Source organism: Orcinus orca, chromosome 17 (assembly GCF_937001465.1).
Source record: "Orcinus orca chromosome 17, mOrcOrc1.1, whole genome shotgun sequence".
In the NCBI taxonomy this organism is placed as follows: Eukaryota; Metazoa; Chordata; class Mammalia; order Artiodactyla; family Delphinidae; genus Orcinus; species Orcinus orca.
The window spans coordinates 72,401,699-72,417,625 of record NC_064575.1 but is presented as its reverse complement, the minus strand read 5'-3'; the positions used below and the strand labels follow the sequence as shown (position 1 = coordinate 72,417,625).

Genomic DNA, 15,927 nt, shown 5'->3' with positions numbered 1-15,927 from the left:
TTCTTTTTTTTTCTCCATAAGTACTATTGAGATTTTTTTTTAAGTTTTAGAAATTTTCAAGCATCAGTATTCAAGAGAGCTTTTGAAAGTTAAGTCCACTTATGGCAGAATTGTGTAAGGATTAGAACTGAATTAGCACAATAGATGGTAGGATTTCTTCTTTATTCTATGTAATAATCCATTAGAATGGTTTAATCTTCTTCACTTCAGTTCCTTCTCTTTAAAGTAGAAGGAAAAATACGAGCCCCTCTTTTCTTTAGAGAAATGAGATAGACATAGAAAATCTTAAACTCTCAATAAATTCAGTGGAAATACAGTGGAACCTCATTTTTGCTGTAGGTCTATTGTATTAAATGCTATTGTTGCTTATAAATGAATCATACAGTCTCATTACTTAATGGTTAAAGAACTAAGTGTTTTAAGGATAATTTTTGAAGTCTGATTTTTTGGGTCTCTAGAAACTGTTTTTGTCTGTCTTTTAAATCTTTTATAGGGTAAATATCAATAGTATAGTTGTATCATTCAGAATTTAAAATGTAGGTGAGTTGGTTGTCTTTGTGTTCAAAAGCATTAAAACAACTTTCTGTGGTAAGAAAATATAAATTCTAGATTATTAATCATGAATTATATTGCTATGTGTGTTGCTATTTTTTATTTTTATGAAAGCCTAATTTTAATAAATAAAATATTGATGTTATTTCTGCATGACTGCATATATTGGGTTGGCCAAAAAGTTCATTTGGGTTTTTCCATAACCTCTTATGGAAAAATCTGAATGAACTTTTTGGTCAACCCAATATTTAATAATTAAGTGAATTGCTGTAGTATATGTGTATATTTATGCATTTTATATATATATAATTTTGCTGTGATAACATATTGATTATTTTACCTCTTTTTATTAATGTTTTGCTATTCTTTGATAGTCACTTCAGTTTTAATTTTTAAGATTAATTTCTTTGTAATCATTTTTCAGGGAACCCATATTGAGTTATCTATTGGAATTATTTTGGGAATTTCAACTATGGCAGGTATTTAATAATAGTAATGTTATTATTCCATTGTATATTTATGAAACATTTTAGTAGGTTAGGTTTAGAAGAGGATACTTTATTTGAATGAGTTTATTCACTGAGATGTCTCTTAGTTTATCTACGTAATCCTATTCCTCTACTTTTTAATTTCGTATATGTAGCATATATTTTTCTGAGAAAGTTTAGGTACTTTAAGTTAGTTAATGGGTAACAATAATCTACTAGATTGACTATATTAAAATTTTTTTTCTCTTAATTCAGTGTTACCCTAAAACCTTCCTACTCTTTTTCTCTATCAAATTATTTATTTTCAAGTTGGGCAGAAAAGTCAAGGAAGGAAATACAAGATTGAAAATCTAATTTGGTTCTGTCTCTTTCTTTCCCCCCAAATACCACTGTACTCTTCATGATGGTGACGTTTGGGAATGATTCTGTGTTGTTTTATTCTATGGAACACGTGAAGTAGATGAGTTAGTGAAAGAGACATTTCCTCTCCTTGATTTTCTTGAATGTCATAGCTGTACATACAGCTTTACTCTTTAACTTTCAAGTATTCAAATTCCCTTAAATATTATCTGAAAGTTAAACTACAAAATATTGTACAGGTGTTTTAATACTGAAACCAAAATGGAAACTGGCTGCCACATTAGAAAAAACCTACTACTTGATGGAGGTAGAATACTATAATCTCAGAAATATTGTGGTCTATTTTGGAGATCTCAAGATTCAGAGCTGTCAGATGAACTAATTTGGATATTGTCATTGTAGTTTAGAAATGTGATAACTCTTCCAGACCAGTGCTTTATTGATTTTTCTGACTTCTATGTAATAATTCACTTGTCCATTTTTCATTTTTTTAGCTGCTGCTTTGGGAAACCTTGTGTCAGATTTAGCTGGTCTTGGGTAAGTTCATTCATTTATTCATTTGGGCATGTGTGTACTTGCTCTCTTTCTCTTCTCCATTCTCCTTTAATTGAGAAGGATTTTAAAAAGGGACATTTATTTTTGCATGTGTGTTTTATAACTAAATTTTTAACTTTAATGTTTCTAAATCAATAGCACTAAATCTTTAAATCTTTGGTGTGCATCAAATATAGATGTCTCGCTCACATCCCAGTCATGCAGAATTAGTGTCTCTGGGGATGGGACCCTGACATTTGTGTTTAATAATCTTCTCAAGCAATTGTGATATGTGCAAAATTTTTTCTAAAACTACCATAAGGTAAGTTGAATTTTCATTTACTGAAGTGTTTATATGTATTTTATAAACATTTCCAAGGGTGAGACAGGACTAAAAGTAAGAACCCCTATCACTATTTCACCCCCACCCTCCTCCCACTAAACCCAAAGATAAGAAATATGGCTCAAATGTGAGGATACTGTCTGGGCATGTTTTCTAGAGAGAGGAATTTTCAGAGAATAATGGCCAAAACATACAGGGACTCGGCTAGTTTTTGCTCTTTTTATTCCATGTAGTAGGAATGATGAAACAAACTGAAGATGCCTACTTGGAAAAGGCCAGCTTTCTCTCTTTCTGTTTTTACATTCTCTCTTCTAAGCGGCAGATGGCCTGGGCTGCTTCCTGAGCTTGGGGAAGCCTGGGAAGTATAAATTAGACTAAGTTGGCATTAATTTTTGTGATAAACATATTTTCTCTTGCTCAGTCTTTGGTTCTGTTTCTTCCTTTTTTGGTTCATTAGAATGGTAAGTTTTGAGATTTGGATCTGGGTCTAGTAGAGGTCTACTTAGCCCTAAAATCTGGAGGAAAGCAGCTTTATATATGACCTAACTCTATATATTAGACTTCTGCACTGGAGTTTGGGGCCAAAGCTAATGTTAAAAACACAGTTTCTTTGTTCTGGGCTGAAGCAAAAATTTTATATTCCTGGAATTCCTGACATAAACCTATAATGATATTACCCCTTAAACATTCTATTTCCCAGTTTCCAACATTAAGGTTAATAATGATAATATTATATAGCTACTGTGATAGCTTTCTATATTTAATAGAATGAAATGATCTAATAGATCTCTAAGACCATTTGGTTTTAGATTGTATCATTAAACAATTATTTTTTTATTAGACATAAAGATTTGTTGGGAGTCTTATATTTAAGAACTACTTCTCTGCCTTTTAAAAATAGCATTAGGTAACAAATACCACATTTTATCAATCTTAGTTACACAGGTTTTTAGAACTTAACATATCTGAGATTGGGATCTATCTTATAATTGATGGTATGCATAGTTTAATTGGCATTTTTTTTTCTTTCTTACAGTTCTTAAAGTAAGATTGTATCCAATAAGCAATGGCAACTTAGAATTGATAAATACTTGAAATTGCCCTGAAAATCGTAGGCTGTTTTTCTTAGTATAGCAATCTGATAAATTTTGGAAATTTTTGTTTTCTGATGATAGTTATTAACTTATATGTTAAAGTGCTTTGCTTTGAATTTGGAATAAATGTATAAATTATAAGTGTTGTAGAAATTTTTATATACCTTGAATTGTTCTTTTTAAGGTAATGGTAGAGAATAATTACTCTAAATTAATTAATTTACCTGTATATTAAATATGTCAGTCTGAAAAATTTTAAACCAAATATATTTATACACAATGAAGATGAAAGTTGTAGAAGAATGTTTATACCATTTCTAGAGTGCCAATTACAGGTATAGAATTATCTTATCTTTGTAGTAATTAGTTTTTCCTATGTGAGGACATTGTGTTTCTCTTTAAAAACTTATATTCTGTCCTCTTGTATTTTTAAAGACTTGCAGGCTACGTTGAAGCTTTGGCTTCCAGGTTAGGCCTATCAATTCCTGATCTCACACCAAAGCAAGTTGACATGTGGCAAACACGTGTTAGTACACATTTGGTGAGTACTTTATATGGCTTATGACGGTGAATTTGGGTAGCCAGAGCAAGACACTGTATTCAGTCCCTTGAGAAATTTGAGACTAAAATTGATGTGAGTGGAATTTTTAACAGAAACTGTCCAAGCCTTGGCAGGTTCAGAAAAGCAGTAATTTTTTATTGACTATTTTTGTAGGTATACTTGATTTTTGAAAAATTCTTTATATGATTCAGTTACTGTTGAGGAGTATCAGTTATGTGCTGAGACTGAAGGACATAAAATGAGTAATAGACGATAGTTCTTTTTAAGGATTGTGTAGGTAAGGAACCAGACATATTAAATAAATTATAATTTAGTGTGACATATTCAGTAATAGAATTATGCACCTGATATAGCAGAAGCACCAGGAAAAGAATTAACTCTTTGTGGAGAGAAATTTCTTTTGGTGTGGAGATTTCTTGGTGAGTATTAGATCTAAGCTTATTTTGAAATTATTGATGAGACATTTGCTAGGTGAATGAGAGAATTCCAAGTATATTAACTAACAAGTAGAAAAGCATGATGACTAACTGGAAGTTCCTAGCGGAGAGAGACAGACTGCATCTGCTTGGACCCTGTCTGTCTCCCTGGTACCTAGCATAGAGTTTGGTATTTTGTAGATTCTTAGTAAATGTCTGTATGAAGACATAAAACTTAATTCAAAAGTGTATAACCTTAATAGTCATCATAGGAATGCATCATTTAAAAATCATTTATAAAAATTAAAAAAAAATTTTAATGTAGGTGAGATCGCAGAAAAATTGTGTGTACGTATACATATAAATATATTGCAGTGGGTATACAGATATTTGCAGTTTTGTCTAGAATAGATAGCATGGCAGTATCCTATGGTTATGCACAAATATTCATATTATTTGATTTTTAAATAAATCATTGAGGAAGAACTATACACAGATGTGTTTATTGTTCTGTCATTTGCAATGGGAAAAAGTAGCAATGATTTTTAATGGTAAGGAGAGCTTGAATTCCCTGGTGGTACAGTGGTTAGGACTCAGTGCTTCCATTGCATGGGGCCCGGGTTCAATCTCTGCTCAGGGAACAAGGGTCCCACAAGCCACGCGTTGTGGCCGGGAGAAAAAAAAAAAAGAGCTTTACGTAGATTATAAGCCCATCAATTCAGTGGAATTTAGAAGTTTTTTTATTAAGTTTATGAAACAGTTTGGAAAGGAGTTTATTATAACATGTGTGACTGTGGGGGGGGGAAGGAATAAGGCAGAAAACAAAGCTATGTTTACATAATGATTAGACCTACATATAATTAGGTGTACATGGGGATAAATATTGAAAAGGAATATATACAAAGGGCAGCAAATCCAAATATATTGAGAGTACTTGGTGAGATATTTCCTTTCTTCCTATCTCTGACATTTTTAAAAAATGTTTTTCTACTTGAATACTTCTTTAATGTTAATTTATTTTTTTAAATAAATTTATTTATTTATTTTTGGCTGCATTGGGTCTTCATTGCTGTGCGTGGGTTTTCTCTAGTTGCGGTGAGCGGGGACTACTCTTTGTTGCAGTGCGCGGCCTTCTCATTGCAGTGGCTTCTCTTGTTGCGGAGCACGGGCTCTAGGTGTGCGGGCTTCAGTAGTTGTGGCATGCGGGCTCAGTAGTTGGCGCATGGGCTTAGTTGCTCCGCAGCATGTGGGATCTTCTCGGACCAGAGCTTGAACCCGTGTCCCCTGCATTGGCAGGTGGATTCTTCACTGCACCACCAGGGAAGCCCCTCTAATGTTATTTCTATGGCAATTTGAAAAAAAATTTTTTTTCCTTGTTGCTTTGAACTTTACATATTATTTGTTCTAGAACCTTTTGTACATTATTATTATATTTAAGTTACTATGATCAAAAGAAATACAGTCACAGTTGAATTTTTTAGTACATAGTAATTTTTAATTTTTATCAGATACTTAAGCAAGGATTCCTCTTACAGGGGTAAATTAACTGTCAAAAAATCTTTTCTTTTGTTTCCATAGGGCAAAGCTGTTGGGGTGACTATTGGCTGCATTCTAGGAATGTTTCCTTTGATTTTCTTTGGAGGAGGTGAAGATGATGAAAAACTGGAAAAGAAAAATTAACTCTCTTAGGATACCTATAAAAAGATGTAAACTAATGTACCTCAATTATTAAATATGCTGTCACAACATTTAGGAATTACGACAGTAACAGTGCATAGATATGGGATCAACTAATTCAGCATGTATTATGGAAAACACTAACTTATTGTGGCTTGGTTTTCTTGGGACATCTTTTTAAAAAAAATTTTATGTAAATTGTTGAAATGCTTTTTCATCAATGGCAGTTAACATTTTACCTTTTCTTTTTCTTTCTTTATATACCAAAATATCATTTAAGTATCAGTCATTGATGTGCTGTGCTGACTTGGGGTTTGCCTATTTGTTACTTACCACGTATACATGCATGAACGCATTTTCTGTTGTTGTTCCCTTATAGTTACAATTCAACCTTAAGATTTTTTCCAAATTACTTAAGATGTTTAACATCAGTTAAAGATTTGTTTTACTCTTTTTGGCAACATCAATTTTGTACTGTTTCACAGTAAACATTTACAATCATAATTTCAGTCATTTAAAAAAAACTCTCTCATCTATTCAAAATGGACAGAGACTTTAAGTATTTTAAGTACCTATCACTCATTTTAATTTTCAGACCTTATTGTCTCAAGAGCCGGAGATTAATCAGGATGAACAATTATGTGGTCTCCCTACTACATAAAACCATATATATTAACAAGTGTATTATTTTGAATTGTTTTTTTTACCAATTTAATTTCTCAGTTTTGAATAATTACATAGTGATTTCTGACTCCTAAGGGAAAGTCATTATTTTAGAGTATTTTGGGTTTTTTTGTTGTTGTTGTTGTTTTTGCGGTACATGGGCCTCTCACTGTTGTGGCCTCTCCTGTTGCGGAGCACGGGCTCCGGACGCACAGGCTCAGCGGCCATGGCTCACGGGCCCAGCCGCTCCGCAGCATGTGGGATCTTCCCGGACCCGGGCAAGAACCCGTGTCCCCCTCATTGGCAGGCGGACTCCCAACCACTGCGCCACCAGGGAAGCCCATTTTAGAGTATTTTTAATGGGGATTGTGGAATTAATGTGTGAACTAAGGGGTTTGACATGACACTTGGAAAATTAAGAGGCTAAAAAAATTTTTTTTCACATTAGTATAAAATGGAAACTGTCAAGAAGGTTTATGGTATGAGTGGTGAAGTTGAGGTGTTATTTGTAAGGTTAATAAAATACAAATAATACTGTTTGGGAAGGCTCTTCCCCCCACAAATGTCTTCTCATCTGAATTGAATGAGTTTGAGTACTCATAATTTTGACATTGTTATATCTTCTTTAGCAGATTTTATTTCTGGATAACTTCTTTTGAGGTGAAAAATAAATATTTTATATTTTGCTTTTTGCTATATATAGCCTAGTGGTCAAAAGACATATGAGGAGAAATTCTTGCTCCCTTTTTTGGTCCCTTTTCTTTTTTTGTGGTGTTTAAATCATATTTTAGATTGAAGTTACTTATGTCCAGTCTTGTGTACCTGATTCAGGCATAGATAGGATTCATAGCTATACTTGTGAATCATAAATTTTAATTTTATGAACCTTAAAGTTTGTTAGCATGTGGTCTGTTACACAGGCTAAAAAATTACTCTTAATTGTAAGAGTTGATGAACACATCATGGAGGAGAAAAACAGAAATTAAAGTTACTATTTGGGCCACTGAAATTATTTATTTTGCTAAATAGATGCAAAAGAACGGAAACTTAAAGATGGCTCTGTTTACAGCTACCTTATTTTTAAAGTTTTATTTGCACATATTTACTTTGAGGTTTTATTTTCAGAGGAGCTGCTTTTTCTCACAAGGCAATTTGTCATAAATTCTCTTCTGTGTACTTCAAAATGATTTTAGTGGTATCCTTTAATCATAGATTTTTGAGGGAAAAAATAAATCATAGAAAATAAAAATAAATATATAACATTCTTATTATGTACAAATACTATGACAGTCTCATTTGATCAAATTAGAATTATAAAACTTAACATTTTAAATAGAACTGTGGTTTGTATCTTCCACATAATACCACAGACACACCAAAAGTTTTTTTTAATTATTTCAGATGATAGGATTAGAGTAATTATTTAAAAAAAAAAAATTTTTTTTTTTTTTTGGTAAATGTTTAAGTGTTTTTGTCCCTAACTGTAATGCCAGTCCTTTCTGTTCTCTAAAAACATATTTTATTGTGGTGCTTAAATTTTCTTTTTATTAATTAAATCCCATATCCAGAAACTTTGCCTGTGAGTTTAGAAAGGGCTTTTGATTAGTGCTTTCATTTTTTTTGCTCGTGAAAATAACCCAGTCCTACAGAATCTTTTTAGCTGAGCGTCTGTAGAATTATTTAAAATGTCAAAATATGGAATATATAACCTTCATATTGAAAAGTATTTTAATCTATGGACACAATAAAAATTTGCATCATTCAGGTAATTAGTTAAAAAAAAAATGGAGCCCTTTTGTCCTTAACCTAAGGTACACATTTTTTTCAAGATCTTATTTTATATACTAGTATGGTGCTTTGCACAAAGTGACTTCTGAAAAATGGTTCCCTTTAAGATAATGACTTCATATAATCATTGTTTCATATTACTTGTCACGAGGAATTTTATTTCAGATTGAAACTGGAATTCTTATTTCTCATATTAGCTATTTCTTTTTTGGGAGCAACTATAACTATGGTTAAATGCAACATGAGCTGTGTCAGTACTCTTCATTTGAAATTCATATTGTCTGTGTATTATGATTTATTGACTTGTTTATGCATGTAAATTAGGTGCATTTTGTTGGCACTGTATGTTAAATGGTGACCAATGTTTTTACAAAGGAATCGAACAAAGAAAAATACATTTTAAGAAATTTTGGAATGTGGTTTTGATTTTGAAATTTGATTTTCTTCTTAATCTCAGAAAACCCTGGTTATTCTGTAGCTTAAAAGAAACAGGATTAATAAATGCAGATTTGTTACAGGGTTGTAGCAATGACACTGAGACAGTAAAATGGAACTATTTACCATTTCCCTGAAGTCCACACTTGAGATACAACATTACACATTATGAGAGAAGGATGATTCCCATATTGAGATCATTTGATCTTTAATAGGATGCCAAAAAAGCTTTAGATAGAGAGATTGGCGAAAATTACACTGATGGGTATTTATTTCCAGCAGAGATATCCAAGCCTTCTATATAATAACACCTCATTTACTTTACTCTGTTTTTCCAGAAGATGAATTTTGAAGGTAATGAAAGTTTATCTTTTACACCAAAAGTTCAGGTAAACCATTTTGAAGTAAATCTTCCTAATTTTAGAATTATATTTTCTTGCCATCTTACAAGTGTATTAAATGTAATATAATATAATCTTTTTCTTAGTGGCTAAGTGTCATCTTTATGGACATTGTTATTGTGCTGTAATGCAGTACCTTGGGAATCTGGTTTTTATAGTTTTTCATTTTCCTCCCATTTTTTCCCTGCTGTCACATCTGGCAATTGCTCTCTCTCTCTTTAATTTTCTGCTTCTTTAATTTGCTGCTTCTTAGAAGCTAGATAGTCAGTCTTACCATAAATTATTTGGGAAATATTAGAAAACAATCTGTGGAGCCTGAGTGAGATGATGATGTTGTCAATGGTGATGATGATGGTAAATATAATGTTAGCTCCCTTTTATTAAGTACTTGTTTGTTGCTATGCACTGTAGTATTTTACATACATAATCACATTTAATCACTGTAATAACAATGTTAAGTTGGTGCTGTTATCATCCCTATTTCATATGAGATGAATTGAGACATGGAAAGGTTAGTTTGCCCAGGGTGTTACTATTCATAAGCGGACTAGAGTCTGGTTTTGTCCAAGTGTGAAGTCTGTGTTCTGAACTACTTACTATGCAGTTGGGACATCAGTTGCATGGACTCCGTAATGTCTGTTCTCTGTTCAGGTTCCTTCCTGCCTCTATATTTATGGAGTTATTTTCTCACTTACAACTTAAGGGAATTGTACTCAAAATCTCCAAGTCCATTTAAAAACTCCTGTGTTTTTGGTTGCATATTATGTACTAGGAACTGTTCAAGGCTCTGAATGAACAGCCAGAACATCTGTATTCTCATGAAGGTTATTCTGTGGGGGGCATGAGTTGGGGAGGAGAATATAGGAAAGCAAATGTACACTTAAATAGTGGTGATAAGTTCTGCAGAGATAAATGAAACAAGGCGGGTAGAAAGTACCGGTGGTCATATGTGGGGGCTTATTTTTATACAGGGTGGTCAGGGAAGACCTGAAAGAAGTGAAAACATACACAACACAGATATCTGGGAAGAGAAGGTATCACACTACATTATAGGAAGTTGGTGTTAAGAAAATCCCCACCATATGAAATATATTTCAGTTTGGAATGCATTGTAAGATTTTTTTTTTTTTTACTGAAGTATAGTTGATTTACAACGTTGTGTTAGTTTCAGGTGTACAGCACAGTGATTCAGGTTTATATATTTTTTTCAGATTCTTTTCCCTTATAGTTTATTATAAAATATTGAGTGTAGTTCTCTGTGCTATACAGTAGGTCCTTGTTGGTTATCTATTTTATATATAGTAGTGTGTTTATGTTAATCCCAAACTCCTAATTTATCCCTCCCTGTCTCCTTTCCACTTTGGTAACCATAAGTTTGTTTTCTACGTCTGTGGGTCTGTTTGTTTTGTATATAAGTTCATCTGTATCTTTTTTTAGATTCCACATATAAGCCATATCATATGATATTTGTCTGGCTTACTTCACTTAGTATGCTAATCTCTAGGTGCATCCATATTGCTGCAAATGGCATTATTTCATTCTTTTTTATGGCTGAGTAGTATTCCATTGTAGAAATATACCACATCTTCTTTATTCATTCGTCTGTTGATAGACAATTGGTTGTTTCCATGTCCTGGCTATTGTAAATAGTGCTGCAATGAATATTGGGGTGCATGTATCTTTTCGAATTATGGTTCTCTCCGAATATATGCCCAGGAGTGGGATTGCATGTAAGAAGTTTTCTTGTTTGTTTTGATTATTCATGTTTTCTGAATTAAGCCTAAATATTAATATTTAAATATTAAGATTAATACCCCTGCATATTACAGTAGTAAACGGAAATGACTCAGAAGCATGGGGAAGCTATCCTAGAATTCATAAAGTCAGTGGATAACCAACCTATCAGCAAATAATTTAGGGTTTTGTTGTGTGCTCATAATGAAACCCTACTAACAGATCACTTGTTTTTACCAAAGGAATGAATGTTATTGACATATGGGTTGTAACACTGAAATTAGTTTCTCTCCTCTAACATTTAGAAATGATGTAGTAATTAAAGCAGGAACTTGTAACATTTTAATTTTGAAGCTTCCGAACTTTCAGGATCTATTGATCTTATACTGACAGCCGTATGAAGCACATGGTGTTTTGTATTGGTATTCATATGAAATTTTATAATGTCATACATAGGTTAATGCTATTGATAAGTTTATGAATGAAAGAAATTTCAGCAATTTTTTATTGACTTTTAAAGATTAAAAAGATGGAGTAAGCATATGATAGATTATATAATTTCTCCACAACTACAAGTCAAACCTTTGTTTAAATGAGTAAAATGTGAGAATGGTGACTGAAGAGTTAAACTCAAAGGAACTACTTTCAGGGGGAGATGGGGGGAACCCTCAAAAACTGTACTGTAAAGGAATTTTCTGTGAGAACTGTGAAATTCAGTAAAGATTTGGTATCTGCTAATAATATGAAGGCTATACATTTATATAGTGCTTTACCACTTATAAAATATTTATGCAGATGCAAGATATAAGTGGAGTTTAGCAGAGGTAGTTGAGTCAAAGAAAGCTGTTAGGCACCTTAATTAAAATTAAGATTTTTTCTTTTGCATATCAACCTCCCCTCCCCCACCATTCTTGCTCTGCAGTATCGATTCTGCAGTGTGTCTGTATCTGTCTCCTTTATGTCTCAAATGTATTTTTTCTCTTCCCTATTTTCTCTTCTTTTCCTCAACCTCAGACTGATGGAAACGGAAAGTGCAGTTTTTAGAATGTATTTTATGTCCCACACTGTTACTTTAAAAGCATATAAATCAAACATTTTCTTCCCCACCCCTACTTGGGAGAACAAGAACAAATCTCAATTTAGTTCATTCTTTAATTGTTAACAGCTTTAACTATTCTTTCTTCCATACCGACTCAGGTAAAGAGCCCACATTTCATAAGAGGAAAAAGATCTGACTAGTTGTGCTTTAAATGTCAGTGCCCCAGAGGATGGGATCTCATCTGTCTTGCTTACATCTCTATACTTAATGCTCCGTACAGTGCCTGACACACGGTACATGTACAATAGAGATTTGTTTAAAGAGTGAATCACTACCCACATCACTGTGCTCTTCCCTCTAGATATTTGAATTCTGGCTTGACTCCCAACCCATTCTGTGTCAGGACTGTATAAAAACTGTATCACTTCCTATGTCACATTCTGTATCACTTCTGAACTTCACACATTTTGCTTCAGGTTGATTGGTTTGTGGTTTGTCTTCTACCCATGAACTCCCTAAAAAAATCAGGAGCCTTCAGACCACACTTCTATACTTTGAGAACCACTGCCCTGAACTTTTCTAGTTAGTTTAGATTAGGTTTAGCTGTAAGTAACAGACCCCCAAAATAACAGCAGCCGAAATGAGATGGAAATTTATTTCTCTTATATAAAGTTATTGTGGCATGTTTCCCAGGGTGAGTGTAAAGGTTATGCTCCACAAATTAGAGACCCAGATTCACATCCTCCTGCTTCATCATGTGTAGCTTTTATGCACAAAGTCACTTCATGATCTAAAGTGGCCGCTTCAGCCCCAGCTATCATATCCATACTCTACCCAGGAGGAAGGAACTAAAAAGAAAGGTGAAGGGCTTAACCAACTTTTAAGTTACTACATGACTCATCTACTTATCTATCAAACCTCTATTACATGAACATACTAAGCTGAAAGAGATACTTGTAAATCTCTCCATTCTGTATGGCCAAGTATATAGCCAAAAATTGGAAGAAGGGAGGGCATCTGGGAAGACACCCAACCACAAGGGATTGGGCTCAAGTTTACATGCAATGACTGCACTCAACTCTGGGAATGTGCCATTTTCTCTATAATGTCTTAAACTGACTCTGGTATCGGATAACCTATAAGTGAAAAAAGTATCTGCCCTTATACATCCAGTATGCAATAACAATTTCTTTTCAGAAAGGGAAAGAATGAGCAACACGGCTATCACTGGTTGCTATAAATTATTAAATCCACCACCACATCACCCAGCTTATTTATTTGAAGGCAGTGGAGACCCATCATATCCTAGTTTCTTAGAGGCTCCCCAATGCCTTCAAGCAGATTTTAAAAGTGGTTCTTCTAGTTGATCTCTATGTAAGCATTGATCTGTTGCAAGTAACTACCATCAGTAGTTCTCAAACTGGGAATGATTTTGCCGCCTCCCCAGGGGATATTTGGTAACATCTGGAGACATTTCTGGCTATCATAACTGAGGGGTGGATAGCGGGTGCTACTGGCGTTTAGGGGGTTTGATGCCAAGGATGCTGATAAATACCTACGATGCACAGGGCAGCCCCCATAATAAGAAATCATCTAGCACAAAATGTCAATAGTACCAAGATTAAGAAACCCTGCGTTATAATGTTTTGGCTTTAGTATTTTAAAAAATTTTTTCAGACTTACTTTTTCAGATTTTACATTTGAAAGATATTTTTTAATGAAGACTTTTTTTTTTTAATTAATTATTTTTTGGCCGCACCAGCGGCTTGCAGGATCTTAGATCCCCGACCAGGGATTGAACCCACGCCTTCGGCAGGGAAAGCGCGGAGTCCTAACCACTGGACTGCCAGAGAACTCCCTACACTTAAAAGATATTCATTGGTATACAAAGGTATAAATTCATATTAAGGATCCTATTTAATTCAATGTCAGTTAACTGAAGAGAATAGACATGGAATTTTTATCTTACACATATTTATCTTCATAGATGTATGTGGAGGATAACCTGGTAGATAAAGTACATTTAGGAGGTGAAAATATTGGTCTCAATTTCAGTTGAGAATTTGTGATGAAACATATATGCTTGGAAGTTATTTACACGCAGAATTTAGTTAAAGCTATTATAATGTACAGGTCTTTTCATTTTGTAGAACATAAGAGAGGCGGTCCAAGGACAGAACTCTAAAGGTGGCTGGGAGTGGGTGTAAGGATAACAATCACTGGTATTTAAGGACTTAATTCCTCTACATGACCATCTCAAAAGATGCAAAAAAAGAAAGAAAAAATCCAATGGAACAAACATCCGTACTTGATAAAAATTCTCAGCAAACTACAAATAGAAGGGAACTTCCTCAACCTAATAAAGAGCATCTATGAAAAACTCACAGCTAACATCATACTTAAAGTGAAAGACTGAAATGCTTTTCCTCTAAGATCAGGAACAAGGCAAGGATATATTCTTACCACTTCTATTCAAATTGTACTGGATGTTCTAGCCCATGCAGCAAAGCTAAATGAATGAATGGCATTCAAATTAGAAAGAAAGAAATAAAACCATCTTAATTTGTAGATGACAGTCATCTGCAATTCGGAAATCCTAATTAATCTACCAAAAAGCTACTAGTAGTAATAAATGAATTTCTTAAGGTGGCAGGATACAAGGTCAACATACAACAATCAATTGTATTGGGTATTTTCCTGTCTTTTATTTATTTTATTGAGGTATAGTTGATTTACAATATTGTATGTTTTAGGTATACAAGATAGTGATTCACAATTTTTAAAGATTATATTCTATTTATAGTTATAAAATATTGGCTATATTCCCTGTACCATACAATATATTCTTGTAGCTTATTTATTTTCTGCATAGTAGTTTATACTTCTTAATCCCCTCTCCCAACTGGTAATCACTAGTTTCTTATCTATATCTGTGAGTCTGTTTCTTTTTTGTTATACTCACTAGTTTGTTTTATTTTTAGATTCCCCATAGAAGTGATAACATACAGTATTTGTCTGTCTGACTTATTTCACTAAGCATAATATTCTTCAGGTCCATCTATGTTGTTGCAAAAAGTTGTTGAATTAGTGTTTTCATGTTCTTTGGATATATACCCAGGGGTGGAATTTCTGGGTCATATGGTAGTTCTATTTTTAGTTTTTTAAGGAACCTCCATACTGTTCTCCACAGTGGCTGCACCAGTTTGCATTCCCACCAACAGTGCAAGAGGGTTCCCTTTTCTCCACATCCTCTCCAGCATTTGTTATTTGTGGTCTTTTTGATGATAGCCATTCTGACAAGTGTGAGATCGTATCTCATTGTGGTTTTGATTTGCATTTCTCTGATGATTAGCAGTGTTGAGCATCTTTCCATGTGCCTGTATGGCCATCTGTATGTCTTCTTTGGAAAAATATCTATTCAGGTCTTGTGCCCAGTTTTTAATTGGGTTTTTTTAATATTAAGTTGTATGATGTATTTATATATTTTGGGTATTAATCTCTTATCAGTCGTATCATTTGCAAATATTTTCTCCCTGTAGGCAATGATTTTAATATTGCTATGAAGCTACAGTAATCAAGACAATATAAAGATAGACACATGAAAAAGAAAGATAGACATGGATCAATGGAATTTGTCCAGAAATAGACCCATGTATATATAATCAATTGATTTCAACAAAAGTGCCAAGCCAATTCAGTGGGGGAAATGGTAGTTTTTTACAATAAATGATGCTGGAACAAATCAATATCCATACACACACACACACACACACACACACACACACACACAAACCCCAAAGCAAAACAACAAAGAATCCAAATGAACATCAACCCTTACCTT

The 15,927-nt window shown here is 33.5% G+C and overlaps 1 protein-coding gene across 1 annotated transcript in view; it reads left to right on the top strand.

Moving 5' to 3' along the window:
* Positions 1 to 8,896, top strand: part of TMEM65 (transmembrane protein 65) — a 47,120-nt gene extending 38,224 nt beyond the window's left edge. Inside the window, exons 4-7 of the mRNA XM_004265334.4 lie at positions 977 to 1,031; positions 1,895 to 1,937; positions 3,807 to 3,912; positions 5,928 to 8,896. Coding sequence (XP_004265382.1) covers positions 977 to 1,031; positions 1,895 to 1,937; positions 3,807 to 3,912; positions 5,928 to 6,029 — 306 coding nt within the window. The 3' untranslated portion in view covers positions 6,030 to 8,896. The remainder of the gene's footprint in view (positions 1 to 976; positions 1,032 to 1,894; positions 1,938 to 3,806; positions 3,913 to 5,927) is intronic.
* Positions 8,897 to 15,927: the final 7,031 nt, after the last annotated feature.